The sequence below is a fragment of the Tupaia chinensis genome, unplaced genomic scaffold, assembly GCF_000334495.1.
Source record: "Tupaia chinensis unplaced genomic scaffold, TupChi_1.0 Scaffold000097_1, whole genome shotgun sequence".
Lineage (NCBI taxonomy): Eukaryota > Metazoa > Chordata > Mammalia > Scandentia > Tupaiidae > Tupaia > Tupaia belangeri.
In genome coordinates this window covers 6,028,319-6,047,755 of record NW_006159559.1, presented here as the reverse complement: position 1 = coordinate 6,047,755, position 19,437 = coordinate 6,028,319, and the positions used below count along the sequence as shown (strand labels likewise).

Below are 19,437 nucleotides of genomic sequence, written 5' to 3'. Positions count from 1 at the left end.
TCTTTCTTTCTTTCTTTCTTTCTTTCTTTCTTTCTTTCTTTCTTTCTTTCTTTCTTTTTTCCTTCCTTCCTTCCTTCCTTCCTTCCTTCCTTCCTTCCTTCCTTTCTTTCTTTCTTTTTTCTTTTTAAGAGGTTTTTGCTATAGGGTGCATGTGCTCGCCAGACAGACAGAGAGACAGAGAGACAGAAAGCGAGAAATCACCGCCCAGGGCGGATGGCCATGCCGCAATCCCTTCTCCTCCATTCTCCTCTCAGGATCTTGGGCACGCACACACACACGCCCAGCGTGAGTTTAAGCCACTGGGTCCAAGACTCGAACTGTGGTTGACTACATGGAAGTCCAGTGAAATAGCCATTACACTAACTGCTGGTCCCTCACTGCTATTTCTTTTATTTGACTGATGTATTTCAGAAAAGAGTTCTGGGCTGGAGTAGCTTTACTTTTTATATGATCACCAAAAGAGTACATATTCATTGTAAATATTTAAAACAATAGGAAAACAGAGCAGGCAGAATTCTTTTTTTAAAAAAAAAAGATTTATTTATTTATTTAACTATATTTTATTATTATTATTATTTAATTTGACCAGAGAGAGAGAGAGAAAGAAAGGGAAAGCAAGAAAGCAAGCTGTCAGGTCTGAGATTTGAACCACGGTCAACCATGTGGAAAACCAGTGCCTTTAACCATCACACCACCTGCAGCCCTAAGCAGGCAGAATTCTTCTTCTTTTTTTTTAAGAATTATTTTATTCAACTTTATTCAGACAGAATTTTTTTTTTTTTTTTTTTTCTTTGCGAAGTTTTTGCTATAGGGCACGTGCCCTCGCCAGAAAAACAGACACAGACAGAAAGCAATAAATCACTCTCCAAGGGAACAGCCACACTGCAATCCCTTCTCCTCCTTTCTCCTCTTGGTAGCTGTATTCAGGCAGAATTCTTAAAATGCCATTCTCGACTGACAGCTGCTATGGGGTTTTGGCTCTCTCCCTGCCATGCATCTCTTTATGCAGAAAGATATTGTTAGGTAAGGTAACTTTGCATAAATTTATTTTAGCTATTTGTTATATTTTTTATGTTGCTTTTGGTCTAACTTATCAAAATATTGTAACTTTTTTTATGTCAATTTAGATTTATCATTGTCATTTAAGTCTTGAAATTTAGGATTTCAGGCCTTAAGCCAATGGCTTTTTTTTTTTTTTTTTTTTCTAGTTTTTAAAACTCAGTGTTATAAAGTAATTCGGAAGCAGAATTGAAGAAGATGGTAGATGTCTTAAGAGATAAACTTAGGTGTCAAAAATATAATTTTGCTAATTTCACTGAAAAATGTGTTTGTTTATTTTCCTAAACTAGAGCAAGTTTTTGTTCTTTGTTTTTATTAAAAATTGGAACAAAAATATTTTGATTATAAGTGGCATTTTTGATATTTCAAAACAGAAAACTTTTAGGGGCCAGTAGTTGGCATAATGGCTATGTCACTGGACTCCCATGTAGTCGACCGCGGTAGGAATTACAGACCCAGTGGCTTAAACTCACGCCGGGTGTGTGTGTGTGCATGCTCAAGATCACCTTCTGGGATACTAATTTTCCAGATGTTTGGACATTTGATGGTATCTAGTGTATATCGTATATTATCCTCATTCTGGGGGGCAATTTTCTCAGTCTTTGTGGTGGATTTTTCTAGGCCAGAGATTTTATTTTCTACGTCTGAGATTCAATTTTCTGTATGATCTAGTCTACTTTTAATACTTTCAAGGGAGATTTTGACTTCCTGGATTATAGCCTTCATCTCTGACAGGTGCATTTGATTCCCTTTTATAGTGTGTATTTCCTCTTTTAGATTTTGCAAGAATTTCCTTGCCTCCTAGAACTTGTCAGCTGCTTTCTCGAAACTGCTTCTTCTGCAGTTCATTGTCTCTCTTCTCTTCTGTCTCTGTTAGCTTCATCATTATGAATATTCTAAATTCTTTATCTGACATTTCCATGATTTCCATTGAACTGTCTATGGATGAAGAAGAGTTATTCTTTTCCCTTAGAGGAGAGGTATTTTTCTTGCTTTCCCATGTTTCCTGTGGCCCTGCGGTGGTTTCTAGTCATCTGATGGATGGTGTGTTTCTTCTTACTTCTTGAAGTTCAGTCTGAGCGGATCAGGAGCATGCAGAAGGAGGTGATCTGCAATCTTTTTACCATTCTGTTTTTATCCCTTTGTGCAGCAGATTCATTGGGTATTGAGGGATATGTTAACCCTAATAGTATTTACATGTTTGGCTACGGTTCCCTTAGATATGTCTAGAAACACATTGAATGGAGATTGAGGAGCAGAGTGATGAGATAAAAGAAAAAGAATAGAAAACAGAGAGAGAGAGAAAAAGAAGGAAAAAAAGAAAAAAACATCAAAAAATTTTACTTATTTATTTATTTTTAAAAGCAAAATATAAAAAAGCACTAGTTCTCCATGGTGAATGGTCACACTGCAATCCCTTTCCTTGTATCTTTCCCTCCTTTTGTGGTTTGGGCATACACACACATGCTCTTGATGTGTTTCTCAAGTTGCTAGGTCTATGATTACAACCATGCAGTTGACCATGTAAAATTGTGCTGCCTTAACTACCATGGCGAGGACTGGCCAGACAATTTTTTAAAGTTTGATTCCTTGTGCAAAGTATGTATTGGGTCATTGGAAAAGTCACGATACAGTTTTGCATAGAAAAACAGAAAAATATGCCATGACTTTTCTGACGACCTAATATTTAACAGTATATATATCTATATCTCTATCTATCTATCTATATATATATATATATATTCTTTTTTGTTTTTTTAAGATTTTTGCCATTGGGTGCATGCACTCGCAGAAGAGAGACAGAGAGAGACAGCGGGAGGATGAGAAATCACCCCTGAGTTTGGGATAGCCATGCTACAATCCCTTCTCCATTCTCTCCCTAGGATTTTGGGCACACACATATATGTCTGGTGTGACTTTCAAGCCTCCAGGTTCAGGACTTGTACCGGCCCTGGTGGTTTGAAAAACACACTAGGTACTCATGCATATATACTCCAAATCCTGATAGGACAGAGAGATAGAGAAGAAATTGTGGCATGACCATCTCCCATTGGGGGCGGCTTTCTCTTTCTTTCTCTCTCTATTTCTCTTTGTCTCTTTGACAAGTGTACACAACCTTGGCAGTTAAATATATACAAATATGTTTCCATCTTGAGCTCTCTTAGTCCATAACATTTTTGTCCTCTCTGAACAATTTGTTGGGTTCCTTTATATATCTTAATGTTGGCAGAGTTGTTATATCATCTCTATTTGTCATTTTAACCCGTGAGTTACAGATATACATACATATATATATGTGTGTGTGTGTGTGTACATACATATATGTATTTAATATAAATATGAATACATACATATAAATTAAATTGTCAGCCTTAAATAAATATATGCGTGTACATATATATGTGTGTGTGTGTATATATAAATATATGTATGTGTACATATATATATTTATTTAAGACTGACAGTTTAATTTTTTTTTTTGGAAGATTTTTTTTTTTTTTGGAGAGGTTTTTCGCTATAGGGCATGTGTGCTCGCCAGACAGACAGAGAGAGACATAGAGACAGAAAGTGAGAAATCACCCCCCAGAGGGGATGGTCATGCTGCAATCCCTTCTCCTCCATTCTCCTCTTGGAATCTTGGGCACGCACGCACATGCGCCTGGCGTGAGTTTTAAGCCACCGGGTCTGGGACACGAACCGCGGTCAACTACATGGGAGTCCAGCGACATAGCCATTACGCTAACTGCTGGTTCCCAGACTAACAGTTTAATTAAGACCATGCTAAAACATATATATATGGGGTGAGTACTAAAACATAAACAATAGATTTTAAGGTGAATGGGTTTCCGATTCAATAATACAAAAAGGATGGAAGGAACCACTTTCTACACAAACCATGATGAGAAATTTTTGTAGTACAGTTAAAAAAAAAAAAAAGAAAGAAGGAAAAGGAAAAGAGAAAATCCTGTATTTTTCCACAGTATTTCTTAATATCAAATTATGTGACATTTCTATCATTAAGATCAGCATAATTATTTTATATTTAGGCTTTTAGATGGAATTTTAGAAAATACCTAGCAAGAAAATTGTTCTAAAAGCACTTCCTTTTAAGTTCTTTGGTATAAATTGGTCATTTTGATAGCAATCAACCCAGAAAGTGGACTTTAATGTCCACATGGCAACAAAAATGTGAAGAGGAGTATAGCTGCTTAGAAAACCACTACTAAGGCATTAGTTATATTTTGACCTTTTGGAAAACAACTCTAAAACTTTGCTTTTGTTTCCATGGTGAAGACATCCATGTCATCTATAAGAACATCTCTCACTCGGTTTATAGTACAGAAATGTTTCAATACATAAACTTCTTTTCTTGATTATTAGAGTAACCATTCTTTCTTTAAAGCAGAAGAGGCAAGTTTCAGCTTGAAAAAAGTAATTTTAAGTTTCGTAAAGTTCTGTCCTTTGTGCTATCTAGGATTCAGTGAGTGCCAACATCTAATGCAATGCCAGTTTGCAGAATTTAAAGATTAAGCTATTATTTCAGGAAATACTTTTCCTCTTGAAGCATTTTTTTTTAAAAATTTCCTTATCCCAGTTTCTCTGATCCTGTCACCACTTCGTGTTCTCGAAGTTCCTGTTGTAGTTCTTTTTCCCGGTCCACAGAGCCCTCTAGTGCGGCTGTCTCCTCTTCCTTTTTGTCAAGCCCTAGTTGCTCCATTTCTTTCCTCAGATCTTCCTTATTTAAGCTACAGGCATCGAAAGCATCACTGACAAAGTCAGAAACACTCAGGTTGGTGGAAATTGCTTCCTCATCCTCTAGAGTTTTAAGCTGAAATTTGATCATGGCAGGGAATGTTCTGGGCTGTCCTGCCTCTGGCCATGGCAGGTGCTCTTCTCTGCTTCCTCAGGTCCTCCTTGCCCGCAGCCTGCTGTGGGGCCAGGGCAGTGAGCAGGCCCACTGCTTCATCTGGGAGACGCTGTACAAGTCGTTCCTCCAAAACACTTTCCTTCATGGGCTTAGGAATGAGGGTGAATCTCATTCTGCTCAGCAGCTCATCTTCTTGTAGCATAACCAGGGTGACAGGGTACATCTGATCAAAGTTGAAATTAAACTGCACCCCGGCCGGATGGTCCCGAGGGAAATCCTCCTGTCAGCTGATAAGACCAAGGTTTGCTGTTGCATAGTTTCATCATCATTACTGTCAACGCGCGGGGGCACAGCTACTTCAGTTTTCTTCGTATTTTGCTCCTCAACAAATACTTTCTGTTCCTTCGGGAAAATCTCCTATAATTGTCTTATCCATGATGTTGTCTATTTTTCCTTCTACAGATTTCTTTAACATTTGTGCTGCTTCAGCAACTGATTGTGATCTTTTTGGTGGCCTCAGTCGCAAGGTTAAAGGGAGAGTTGCAGAGACCCGAGGCCTGGTGGAGCAGGTCCTCGTGCCCTGCGAGCTGCTGCTCCTCTGTGGACTCTGCAGCTATCTGGGAGGGCTGTTCGCCGGCAGCGTCTCCCTCCAGCTGCCCACAGTCTCCCGCCGGTTGCTGCAATCCAAACCAACTGCTCAAACCCGAAATACCCCACTGCGGGGCCGGCCAGCGGTCAGAGTCATGGGAGACCTGGGAGACCTGGGTAGGTGCAGAGCATTCCGGGCTCTACGCCGCGGGTCGTCCAAGGAGACTGTTGTCAACCTGCTATATTATTATATTACATAACCTCCATGTTTCCTAGAAGACTGTATTGCCTGTCTTCTCAAGCTCTTTTTTTTTTTTTGACATTGATTGGTTTGATTCTCAATTTCACCATTTTTGTTAGAGATGATAGGGAGTGACTTTTTCCCCTTTCAAAATAGATAGACCACAGTTGCTTCCCTAGGGAATTTTGTGGAGGCAGAGGTTTAAAAATAAGGATAACATGTCCTTTGCTTGCATTTTTGTCTTTTAGACCAAGGTCACCTGGCTGACAGTCCTGGTCTCTTAGGATAGCTTTTCTTGTTCCAGTACTTTAAAAATCACAGAAACAGGTTTTAGTTGTTGTTTAGTTCATTGTTCCCTTTCATGTGTCTTGTTGAATTGTAGTGTCAGATTACTGATTGAGTCCTAATCGTCTATGAGTACTGATTTAGTCCTGATCATCTGTGAGTCTTTGTGGGAAATACCAGAAATAATCCAGATTCTGCCCTCTGTTTCTTAAAATGCTATGTCTCAAGCAGACATTGTACTGAAATTGGAGCCGTGGGTGGGTAGTTGCAAGTGACACCTCTGGCTTTGTCAACATGTTCTGAATTCCACATAATGAGTCTAGTGATTATTTTAGAGTAAACTAAATTTTAAATGAGTCAAGTAATTTCTCCATCTCTTCTTTTGCTCTCTTTTATTTCTTTCATCCTAAATGGAAATAAACAATGTAAAACATTACATGAAGTTTCAGGGAAACGTTATTCATAGTTTTCAACTCCCCGAAACAACTAATTTTTTTTTTTCATTTTATTTGTTATTTATTTATTTATTTTTGACAAATCAAAATAGCAAGTTTGGATGACTGGAAAATAACATTTTTATTTCTATTCTAGAAAGATGATGAAAATGGTATATAATGAATAAAGGCAGAAAAAAAATAGAACTAATCAATATAAAATAATAATTTTTAGAACATAGAAAAGGGATTCAACTCTGCCCTTGCTGAAGTTGGACTATTTTTAGGAAAGTGATCAGCATCTTATTTTAGTTGACAAATGCTTCAAAGGCGGGTTCACCAACCCCCCGTGTAGCCGTGTAATACACACATAACCTGATTGATGCAGCTAGACCGTGCGCCATGACTCGTCATATACGATGTTAAAATCTACTGTGCCTTCAACCACTGGTGCTCGCTGAGCTTCCATTATTCACCACTGATCTGATGAAAGATAATAGCTTTGCAGAGAGGAGCGAAGTAGCAACAATAACACAAGCACACACACACGTAATATTTATATACACATATGTGCAAATATTATAAATCCATAAATATTGTATACGATTTTTGTTCAAAATTAGGACAGTGGTAAGAGACACTTTGGTAGATTAGGTAGGAAATGTTCAAGTAAATAGTTTAAATGAGACTCATGCTATCCTGTTATATTGTTTTATTTTAATTGTACACTGATTTTCCCCTCTTTCATAAGAACTGAATGAGGAATTAGGAAATAGGATTCTAGTTTCAGCCTTACCACTTTCTACACGTCTGACACATTTTAGACAAGTTGCTTTATTTTTTTAGCCCTTAGTTTCTTGATCTCCCAAAGGAAAGAGTTCTTAAATTGATTCTGTAAGATACAGCAGAGATAGGACCAGCAGTTGGTGTAATGGCTATGGTGCTGAACTCCCATGTAGTCAACCACGGTTCAAGTCCCAGACTCAGTGGCTTAAACTCATGTCAGGCGTGTGTGTGAGTGTGCCCAAGATCCTGAGAAGAGACTAGAGGAGAAGGGATTGTGGCATGGCCATACCCCCTGGGGGGTGATTTCTCACTTTCCATCTCTCTGTCTCTTTCTGTCTTTCTGGCGAGTGCATGCGCTCTATACCAAAAATCTCTCCCAATAAAAAACGGATACAGCAGAGATGCTTTAATGGCCACTCTGGAAGATGAAGGGAGGCTTCCTACCAACCCATCCCCTTCAAACAGAGCAGCTTTATTTATACTTATAACTGGAAAAAAATAGAACTAATCAATATAAACTAATAATAATTAACAGAAGGAGTCTATCACTTTTTAATAGTTTGAAAATCACTGAGCTAGATGTTCTATAAGGGCCTATTCAGGTCAGAAGCAATGCCCACATCTATATCATAGGGAGAACAATATTTTCTTTTCACAGGCTTACATTGTTTTTTTTTTTCCTCCCCAGATGAAAGTTTTCTTGTTCTATATCAGATTTAAAAAATAATAATGATGATACACTTATAAAAGCTAACATATCTGTGTGTTTCAGGCTTGCGAGCTCATGGGAAAGTGACATCAGTGTCCACTCACTAACGCTGCCCTCAGCAACCTGCTTGGAGCTGCTGTTGATATTAGCAAGAAATAACACCATGCTGCCTCCATCCCTTCGCTATATGAATTCCTTTCAGGTCAGGAACTGTTCTTTTATAAGGGTGTAATTTCTCAGTTTTACTTGAAATTGTTTTTCAAGAATCCTATCTTTAATAGGAGATAGCCTATGGATATCCACAGTTTCCAATGGTACTAATAACAAGCAGAATGTCTGTATCATCTTATCTCTTTAAATAAATGAACAAACAAAGGTTCAAAATTGATTAAGCAGTTGTCTAGTAGTGGCAGAACTCACAGCTCTCAACCTCCAGAGCTTGTTCTGTTACCCTTATCTTTCTTGTCTCTGAGAGAAATGGCAAGAAGATCTAGCTTGTGAATGCCATTTCCCTTCTTCCACATTTGCCCTGAAGTAAAAATTTTCAGCCATTATTAGTTACGTTGCTACTGTTAGCTTGATGTCAGATTGCTAAATAGATATTTAACAGTGATGGTGTTCTACCAACTCTAGCACCATTTTTCTCTCTTAACCCCTTCTACATCACTTCCCCACTCCCCTGGATATATTTGTGTTCCTAATACAACTCAATGCTACAAATGAAGACTGATCAACGGGAAGATGTCTATCTAATAGGCAGCTAATTGTCTAAGGAAGAGGAAAATGAGAATTAAAGCATTAGCTAGTAGATGAAGCTATGCCTTGTAGCTACGGATTGAAATTGAACATATCTGTGACTCTTGACAGTGGAAAACCATGAGCCCTTTGATGCTGGTGGGAAGGCCATGGGCATTGCTGAGCAATGAATGTATATGGATGGTTCTACCTGTGACAGGCTGCCAGTGTCTCCTAGTAAGATAACTTCAGGAACAATGTATTGGTTGGTGCACCTCTGTTATATAACAAAGCAAGACATGAATTATATCTCAGGAAATGGATAGAAAATAACTCTCCAAGTCTAATTTACATTTATATTCTCTTGAAATCTGTTAGATTGATTATCTCTGATTTTCTTCCTGTTTCTGAGCCTTGAGCACTGACACAAGGTGAAGTCTTTATGTTTAGCCACCTATACAAATAGGTTTGTTGTTTGTTGTTACTGAATCAACTTCATGACTGGTCTCTCCAACGAATCTCTTCTCATTTTGTAGAAATGAGATCTAGAAAGATAGAGTGAGTTGGCCAGGAAACACCATGTAGGATAGAGACCAAACCAGACTCACCGGGACTGTGCCAGGGTTTCTTCTATCCACCACCCCACTGCCATGCTCACAGAAGGCCTGGGGCCAGAGAGGGCATGAATGGTAGGTGGATACAGGTTGTATCTACCTTGGGATATCCATAGACACCAAGTATTTATTTGTATCATTCTGTGAACAAGAAATAATTTATTTAAATTTTTCATTGGATTGAGCACTGAATAACACAAAATTTATCTGTACCCAAAACTTTTATGGAAGTAGGTTTGAAAAACCTAACAGTGGTTATCTTTGGGGATGAAAGCTAAAAGACAAGTATTTTTCATTTTACTGCTTCCCTTATATACTGTTTGGAATTTATATACCATGGGTGAATGGGGAACAAGAGAAGTGACTCTGACTTTGAGGGCTTTATGGCATCTGAGGACAGTCATCCGTGTGTGATATGAATTGGAAATTATTTTGTCACAAAGTAGCCTTAACATAAACCTTAAAGAGAATAAAGGTTAAAGCACTAATCTAGATTAAGCATGGGGAATTCCAGAGGAGGATCCATCTGCCCTACTTTTCCATGAGACAGAGGCAGTCTTCCTTTAAGGGTATCATCTCAGTCTCCTATAAACGCGTGCACCCAGAAGCCTGGCCTGCTCCTGGTGACCTTGGTGCGCCCTTAGCACCTTTAATTAGGAGTGCTTTTAGAGCAACTTGGACACTAATTACTGAGTGTCCTCTCTACTAGTGGTTGTATTTCATCTGGTTTCAGACCATTTGCTGAATATCTTCAGGTGTACATACACTTTCCCAGTTTTGAAGGTACAGAACAGTGTGATAGAACCTGATGAACAATGTCTGCTAAAGCTTTGTCTCTGCTGTTATCCCTGGAAAGATATATTCTTATCAGGAATATACCGGAGGTGGCCTCCCTATACTGGTCTTTGCCCCCAAGATAAAGGATCACTGAAAAGGAGGATGGGTCTATCAGAATTAGACAGAGATTCTCTGCTTTTTCATCTTTGTAACACCTACTTAATCATTTATTACAATAGCAAGGAATGGGACTGCTACTTTTGTCTGTGTTTGAGAGTTTTTTTTTTTTTTCATTGGAATTCACTTTTATACACATTTTTAAGACCTGGGTTGGCAAGAGTTACAGAATAGTAGAATGATGCTTGTTAAAGATACCATCTTCACTTTTTCAATTCCTTTACTTTCCATACCGAGTCAGCCACTGCAAACAATGCTTCTTTTTCTGTAAAACTGTTATTTTAGGATTCACATGGTGCTCCTGCTTAAGCTGTTATCACTGCCAAATCCCAAAGGGAAGATTTATCTTATTAATTAGAGCCATTAATGTATCTCCAATTCTAACTTCCTAAATTACACTGGGTCATTTCTCTCAGGCCAGCAGGGATACCTTTTGGTAGTTTTGTTATAATTTTAGCTTCCACTCTATTATAATATCCGATATCCCTAGTGTAATTATATTATTGCAAGCAAGTACAAGGTAGGATTGAATTCAGAATGACTTCCATAATGCCAAGCACATACAAGTTGTTCTTGTGGCCCCCAAAAGAGAGATGACTTACTCCTTATTATGTCACTTCTTGCTTAAAACTCTTCCATGGTCTCCTACTACAGTGAGAATACAACCCATATTCCTAATCCTGGCCTCAGCCCTGGCCACATCTGGTCCTGCCTCCCTTTCTGACCTCATCCCTGCTCTCTCCCTCTCACTCACTCTGGTCCAGGCACACTGGCTCTGTTTCCTCCGAATCCCAAGCTGGCTCTGGCCGTCGAGTATGTGTGCTGGCTCTTCTCTTTGCTATTAGGAAAAGTCTCTGCACCAGGTCTTTGCATGCTGACTCCTTGTTTTTCAGGTCTCAGTTCAAGTCTCTACTTCGCAGAGAGGCCTAACTTGACCCCACTCGCCAAGTCCTCATTTCCCCATCAGCATTACTCTGTAACTCCTCTGTGTTTTATTTTTGTTCATAGCTCTTTCCACTATTTGAAATTATCCTGTTTATTTGCTTGACTTTTTGTCTCTACTACAATAAAATATGTATTCAATAAGAACAGGGGGGTGTCTGTTTTCATTCACTGTTGTATCAGTGGAACTTAGAACGGTGGCCTAATGAATGTAGGACGTGATTAATAGTATTTGACTGGCTAAATTACTGGACAGGTGGATGGTTACATAGTGAAATGCTGATTGGGCTGGCAGTGCCACATTCCTAAATATCTAAAAGGCTAAGCTGGGGCAACAGAAGCATGAACAGTGCACAATCAGGGGCAGAAGCAGCAACACTTTCTCTGTTGGAACAGTGCTGGACTCTACAGGTAAGATCTGGATTTGAGATGTGTCAGCAAGGTACACAGATGGATTTCTGCACTGAAATTGCAGCCTGGAGCTCTGCACAAATGAAAAGACTTGAACGAGGGTTTAGCCCTCACAGAGCATCACCAGTATACAGGACTAGGGTCTCCATGGGTAATGGTGACCACAGTAGGGAGAAGGAGAATGAGGTCCACAATGCCAGAAACTGAGGCAGAGGAGACCGGAGGTGCAGAGGGCTGCCCCAGAGTAGGCAAGTTGTTTCCTGCTGCTGCCATTAGTGCTGCTAGTTGATTCTACTCTCTGCTTCACCCAGTTGTGGCTCAGGCCCTTTCTTAACCATCCAGCTGGCAGCAACCACCTCTGAACCTGAAGTCCTGTAGGGGCAGCTGTAAATCAGAGTAAGGTATCTGTAGAACATTCAGAGCAGACTTGGTTAGAACCAGGGTTGAGCACAAGGTGCCGATTTTAATGGTAACTATGCATTTTTCCTAGAATTCTGGACTCTTATAGCTAGGAAGATTGACTAATCTTATTTTTATAATTAAGGAAACACACTCAGGAAGGTTAAGAGGATATTAGAGATTTCTTTTTATTTATTTATTTATTCATTCATTCATTCATTCATTTATTTATTTTTGTGTGTGCTGCAGAGGATGCTGACTTCTCTTGGGGTAGGGAGGGGATTTTTCTATGCTAGCATTTCTCTATTCCGTAGAGACACAGTTTTTTTAGGTTGTAAATTGGTATTATAAAAAATAATTAGATATTAAACAGACACTAATAATGTGAACTATAATGACTAATAGTTATTGAATGTTTTCTGTATTCTAGTTATTGTTCCCAATGATTTGTACTTACTAGGTTGTTTCATTTTCATGACACCATGAGGAATATACAAGGACACTTCAAAAAGCTTATGGAAAACTGGAACTAAAGTATGAGTTTATTTTGGCACAAAACATTCTTAAAATCCATGCATAATTATTTCAAAAAAACACATTTTCCATGAACTTTTTGAAGACCCCTTGCATTATTTCCATTTCACAGGTGCAGACACTGAGCTGGAGAGATGAGCTTGCACAAGCCTGCACGACTAATAAGTGGAGGAACATGAGTATAGAGCCTGGCTCCAGAATCCCTCCCATTCTTAACCATGTTGCCACTTTAATAAGCATAATAAGTTTGGTTAAACAAAGTTATATTTTTTAAACTGCAGGACTTTTCAGAGCCTTTAACATGCTTAAAGGGTAGTGTGACCTTCCTAGTTGAGGAACATAGTAAATACTATTTCCCAAATATCTTGATATTTTCTAGGGCATTTTATGGGACTGATGTTCTGTGGAACACACACATGTTTTTAGTGTTAGTCTTGCTTGTCTTCGTGAGAAGTAGTGCTGCAGTTTTATAGGCTGATAGTCTAGAGAATACTGTTTCTTGCTTTAGTGACTAAATGGTTCTTCTTTTGGTCGGGGGCACCTTGGCCAGAATGGTACAACAGGAACATGATCTGCCTTTGACATTCTTTTGGTACACACTGACTCAGGTCAGAGACCCAGAAGGCCCCTGGCTGAGCACTGCTTTCCTACCCTGCACCTGCTCCCAGTTCTGTTCTGATTGGGTCCATCCACCCTAACACTGTGTGTCTAAGCAGTAGCATGACAAAGGTTTCTGCTAATAAATGGAGCTATGTGGATAAACTCTGCCTCTCTCCTAATTTATGACTTGACTCCCACTGAGAATGCCCAAGGGAGTTTTCCTTGGAAACTATACTCAACTGAGAGATAAGGATGCAATGACCTACAGCCTTAGCTTCTGAGCAGAGGGAACCTTTTCTATTCACTCTTGCACTTTTCCTCATTAACTCTAGCTCCTTACAGCCGCTCCAGGCTGTCCACACTGTGTGCTTGGAATTTTCAAGGATATAGGGCCCCAGAATTTTTTTTCTCTAGTTAGATCTTCTTGTTTTTCAGGTCTCTACAATTATTCTGAATATTGTCACATTTGCCTTTTTAAAATCCTCACGACTCTCACTTCCATTTAAAAGGTGAAGAAAGTATGTAATGTGGGCAGGTTTATATATAACTACCAAGATGTTGGGCTATGTTGTAAACCTAGGTCTTCTGACTGGCTATTTATTCTAGCTCATGACAATTATATTTAAAAAAAAAGGGGGGGGGGACTTCTTTGATAGTCCTGAGTTTTGTATATCTTATTTTTACCATCTGGCAGTAAAAATATCTCATTTACTGATATCATCCTTTAGAGAACTATAACCTTCAAACATGGGAGCAGTGTGTGTTACGTTCATAAGCATTACAGATCTTGGCAAATAAATTGAACATCATAAAATTATGGTTTCATACCTATGCCGTGTGGTTTAATAATATGGTGAAACAGTATAGAAAACAAAAAGCTTCATAGACTTTACCTATTACCACTGATAATTAGAGCTGGCTCACAATATTTCTTCAGCTCTAGATGAATTTGAAATCATGTTCGTGGGGGAAGATGAAGTTATTGAACTATTTTGAATAAGAGACCCATGCACTATTCTAGAGAATAGAATGCTTGGTTATGTTACTTGTGTGTAGCTTGATTTGAATGTTAAGATACTCATTGATAGTTAATAGTTCATCATTTACATGATATAAAAACCATATATTCAACTTCTCAGTTATTCAGAAATTAATAACTTTACAAATAATTCTATCTTGTTACCTTTTTAGTAACTTAATATCTGTATCAGAAGAGAAGAAAACAAGATAAAATGAAAGTTTGTCATTATGCCATTTGTTGGCACCTCCTGTGAAAGCTTTGATGGTGTAGAAGTTTGCAGTAGTGGATTAAGCTTAAGAAGTTTTTTTGGAACCAGCAGTTGGCGTAATGGCTATGTCACTGGACTCCCATGTAGTTGACTGCAGTTCGAGTCCCTGACCCGGTGGCTTAAACTCACACTGGGCGCGTGTGCATGCATGCCCAAGATCCTGAGAGGAGAACGGAGGAGAAGGGATTGTGGTGTGGCCATCTCCCCTGGGGGGTGATTTCTCTCTTTCTGTCTCTCTGTCTCTCTCTGTATGGCGAGCACACACACCCTCTAGCAAAAACTTCTCCAAAAAAAAAGTTTTTTTTAAAAAATGTAATTATTAGGGGCTTCTAGAAATAGGTAGGCAGAGGCCTAAGAATTTTACAAATCAATAACAACAACAAGCTCTAGAGAAGAGAAAGTGAAATTTTTATCTTTGTGCTCTCTTTTTCTGTCTACTTCTAGTACTCTCAGTACATGAATGGATGCCATGTTCATCTCTGCATATATTATATTGGGTCGTCCAAAAAATCATGATGTATTTTAATACACTATGACTTTTCCAATGACCCAATAGTTATTACTTATTAAAGTAATATTATCTCCTGATTGTAAAAAGATGATCACTTTTGTGATAAAAACAGGAAAGTACTGAGAAATGCATAGAAAATTAAAATCATTGAGAATTACTAGTATTGGCATTTTAGAGTAATTCTTGCTAGTATTTTTAATATATGCTTAAACATGCATGTGCATACACACACACACACACACACTCTTTTCTTTTTTATGAGCTAGAAAGAGACTAAAAGAGGTACTTTTTGATAAGGTCTTAGATGTTGCAATTTTGCTCCAGGCCACCCCGTTAACTAGGAGTACAGGTATGTGGAGCTGGCTTATTCGAATTGGGTTTCGAGATGAACCTGGGTCTACCAGTGTGCCGCAGTGGCTGGGCCATGTATTTTGATATAAAATTATCCTCATTGAAGATGCTTTGACTCAGTTATTGGCATTATTTTGCTCTTTCCACTGTTTCATCTTCTAATGTACAGGCAGGCAGTCTTCCAGGGAAGATGAAAGGGTCTTGGTGACTTTACACATAGGCTTCTTTTATTAGGAGTGAGTGGATGGGAAGGGAGGCTGTGAGCTGCTCTACAAGTCTAGAGGCTACTGTAGAAGTAATCAGGAGGCAGCTAGATTTGCACTGAGGTGGGTCGACTCTCGTTGTAATTTCCACTATGCTCTCATGTGGAATGCCAGGGAATTGAGATAGGAGTAGTGTTGGCACCCCAGGTCCTCAGGTATGTTTACCCTCTTTCTTTCCTGTGAAGCCTTTGTCCTTAGTGGGCTGAGATAATCAGGAGTTGAGTGCTAGTCATTATATTTAGGGAATCCAGTCTCAAAGGTAGTGATTACTGCTCTATTTTCAGACTCTCTCTTATACTCAAAACAGATGGCTGAGAATTGCCTTAGTAATTTGGGTGTGAAAAGATACCCGTTCTTCTTTCCATTTTGCCCTTCCCAGGCATTTCGTGGTTTGGGAAAATAAGTAGGTATGTAGTTGAATTTAGCCCTCTAGTCTGAATGATCCCTTCCCTGCCTCCTTGGATACTACTCTACCGTACACTAGAGAGAGCATGGAGGGTGTGGACCGCCAGAGAGCCCCGAGGTTGACCAGACATTTAGCCAGCTCTTGTTGCTTCTGCCTCACATCTTTCATGAGGCTGCTCATCCTACCCAGATTCCTATCACATGCCCTTCTCCTCATCCCTACCAGTATCAAGGTTGTAGGCAGTTTCCAGACCTTCATTAGCACTTTGTGAGGGAGCTCTGATTACAATAGGGATCCTCTGGCCTTGTCCTTAGTGAGGGAATGAGGAATAGCCCACTAACTCCATAATAATAATAATCTATTTTTGTTTGCTTGTTCTTAATAAGTTAATTTCTTTCTTGATTCTAAAGGAAATATATATTCATGATAGAAAATGTGATATGTTTTCCATTAGCAAAACACTATAGATGCTTCTCAGCTTATAGTTGTTATGTCTTGATAAGGCCAGACCATTATAAATTGAAAATATCCTAAGTCGAACTTTGATCATAGCTTACCCCTAGCCTAACTTCAGTGTGCTCAGAACACTTAAAATAGCCTGCAGTTAGGCAAAACCATCTAAGATAAGCCTATTTTATAATAAAGTCTTGAATATCTCATGTAATTACTGAATACTGGGTTGAAAGTGAAAAACAGAATGGTTGTATGGATACTTCTCCTGGTTGCATGACTTCTCCTGAAAAGCATATCACACTGGCACCATTATTGGACTGAAGGAGATGGGAACCATCTTAGGTCAGGGACCCTCTGCACTTATCTTCACCTTTTTCCTATAAAATATTATCTTAAAATAGTAGCCACTGCCTGTACTTCAGTATCTGTGATACAGAAATGGAGGTGGGGAGGGCTGGAGCACAGATAGGGTATGTCTAGTTCTGTGATGATGTGATTATGGATGACACTACTTCATAAATGTCAATGAACAGGGGAAGCTTGTTTAAAATTCAAATTTCTGAGTGACAACTTCAGAGATTCTAATTCTAAAGTTGAAGTAGGGCTCCAGAATCTACATTAAAACAAGTATCCAGAGGCAAGCAGGTGGCATGGTGGTTAAGCTATTGGACTCCCATACGGCAGACCATGGTTCAAATCCCGGACCTAGAGGCTTAAAAATCATACCAGGCCCGTGTGTGTGTGTGTGTGTGTGTGTCCAAAATCCCAGGAGGAGAATGGAGGAGAAGGGATTGTGGCATGGCCATCCCCCCTGGGGGGTGATTTCTCTCTCTCTCTCTGGTTTGCACTCACATCCTATGACAAAAACCTTAAAAAAGAACAACCAAAACAAGCTTTCAAAGTATTTCTGAAAGAGGCTTTCAAAAACCAAACTATAAGAAACATTTACATACTAATAGAATATACTCTCACTAAAATGTGGAATGAAAGGAAATTTTAAAATTATGCCCAAACACCTAGTTACTAGTTCAAAATAGGTTAAATCATTTCCCTGTTTTTTTCAGTGTTCCATATTAACTTTAACTTATTAATACAATCCTTGAATATTCCATGCAACTCAACTGTTGTCATGAAGTTGCTATTTTCTTCTTTTTCAAAACCTTCTGCCATTACCTCTCCCTTTTCCCCTCAGATGCTTTACAAAAATCCAGTCTCTGGGGTTACCCCTTCCCTCAGGATGTGTGGCCCTCTGTAGTCCCCTGTCCTTCTCATGACAAGTATTGTTGTGGGACAGTCCCTTACACTAAGACACTCAAGATCTAGTCTTGGTTCTGCCACCAACTGGACTTGCTGACCTGTTCTAATCAGGTAGCCTCTAGGGGCCCCAGTTCCTCTATCTGTGTAATAAGGGGGTTGAGTTAAATCATATATCTAAGTGTTTTTAAAGTTCCTTTTGAAGTAGAGGCACACAAAATCTTTTGTCTATTTCCCAGCTATCCTTGGTTTATTCACCAGACTGAATAATATAACTGTATTCTTTAAAGGGGCTAGGTCTTTAATTCTTTTGAACACCTTAGAAATGTTTAACTGAAAATAAGCTTTGAGCTAAGAGGAAGACACTTGGAATGTTGTCTGACACCCCTTGATTTATCCCTTTCTCTTTTCCTTCCTTACCCTCCCTCAGACTTTCTTAACCTTGGGTTTCACTCTTTGTTTTTGACTAGATCTTCATGCACATTGAAACATTGTGGCTTAGGGGTGTTCTAGTGGTTTTACTTATGTATTTCATTGTAAGTATGATTATTCCATGTCTAAAATGCCCGCTTCTCTCCTTGCCTAGAGCTAGTAATACTAATCAGAGGACTTGTTTCTTTCCCACACAATGAGCATGGTGTGTTGAGTCAAGTGGCTTCCTGGTGGTGGGTCTTACTTTCTTGAAAAGAATCCTGTAACAAAGTGATATCAAAACTGAAACAAGCTTTGTTCATAGAAGGACCTGCTATGTTGTTCTCAGGAGCTTTTCTTTTCTGGCTAGAAGGGGAAACAACAGCCTGGGACCGATGCCAGCCTTCAAGGGAATGACGGATTAGAAGGCAAGACTATTCTAAGCCTCCATTGAGAATCTCCTGTGAGCCCTCCTGGTAATGACTAATTGCTTCAACAACTTAAGTGAATAGATTTGGGATAGGAAAATGTTGGGGGACTACGACAGAGGAATTGGGAAGAGTAAGAATGGAGTGATTCTGCTGTTCTTATCATTCTTACCTTTGTTGGTATCATATGTGATGCAGTGGGGGAGAAGTCCAGAATGGAGGTGAGAGTTAGGTCTACAGTCTGATTTTGGCTGTTATGAGACCTGCAACCAGCATGGCTGGACCTAAGAGGCTTATCCTGTCTAGAGCCCAGTGTCTTTGTCTCTGCAGCTCTAAAACCAACTGATTCTAAGTTCCAGTGGTTGAAGGGTTATATCAGTATTAAGAGCATGTCGATAAAGTCAGACTGCAGAGATGAATTCATCCAATTCACCTTCCCCTAAGATAAAGCATATTGCTTCTTTATGGGTTAAAAGTTGGGAATCGTCGGGACCAGCAGATGGCGTAATGGTTATGTTGCTGGACTCCCACATAATTGACTTTGGTTTGAGTCCCAAACCCAGCGGCTTAAATGCACGCCAGGCATGTGTGCATGCATGCCCAAGATCCCGAGAGGAGAATAGAGGAGAAGGGATTGCAGTGTGGCCATCCGCCCTGGGGAGGGGCAGGGGTGTTTCTCGCTTTCTGTCTCTGTCTCTCTCTGTCTTTCCAACGAGTGCACATGCCCTATAGCAAAAACCTCTCAAAAAAAAAAAGTTGGGGGGAACCAGCAGTTAGCGTAATGGCTATGTCGCTGGACTCCCACGTAGTCGACCGCGGTTCGTGTCCCGGACCCGGTGGCTTAAAACTCACGCCGGGCGCGTGTGCGTGCGTGCCCAAGATCCCGAGAGGAGAATGGAGGAGAAGGGATTG

General features: G+C 39.5%; 1 protein-coding gene and 1 long non-coding RNA gene across 6 annotated transcripts in view; one reads left to right on the top strand and one right to left on the bottom strand.

The window, feature by feature from the left end:
- Window positions 1-19,437, top strand: part of UBE3D (ubiquitin protein ligase E3D) — a 148,168-nt gene that overhangs the window by 83,953 nt on the left and 44,778 nt on the right. The window contains exons 9-10 of one of the 5 annotated variants that reach the window (XM_027769900.1): window positions 8,034-8,172; window positions 18,468-18,573. The exons of 1 other annotated variant lie outside the window; for it this stretch is intronic. In XM_027769900.1, the coding sequence (XP_027625701.1) occupies window positions 8,034-8,172; window positions 18,468-18,551 (223 nt within the window). In that variant the 3' untranslated portion in view covers window positions 18,552-18,573. 3 more of the 5 variants (XM_006143352.2, XM_006143354.2, XM_006143353.2) reach the window with 3 other exon arrangements.
- LOC102486255 (uncharacterized) overlaps window positions 1-19,437 on the bottom strand; it is a 36,693-nt gene that overhangs the window by 6,339 nt on the left and 10,917 nt on the right. The gene's annotated exons all lie outside the window — the stretch shown is intronic.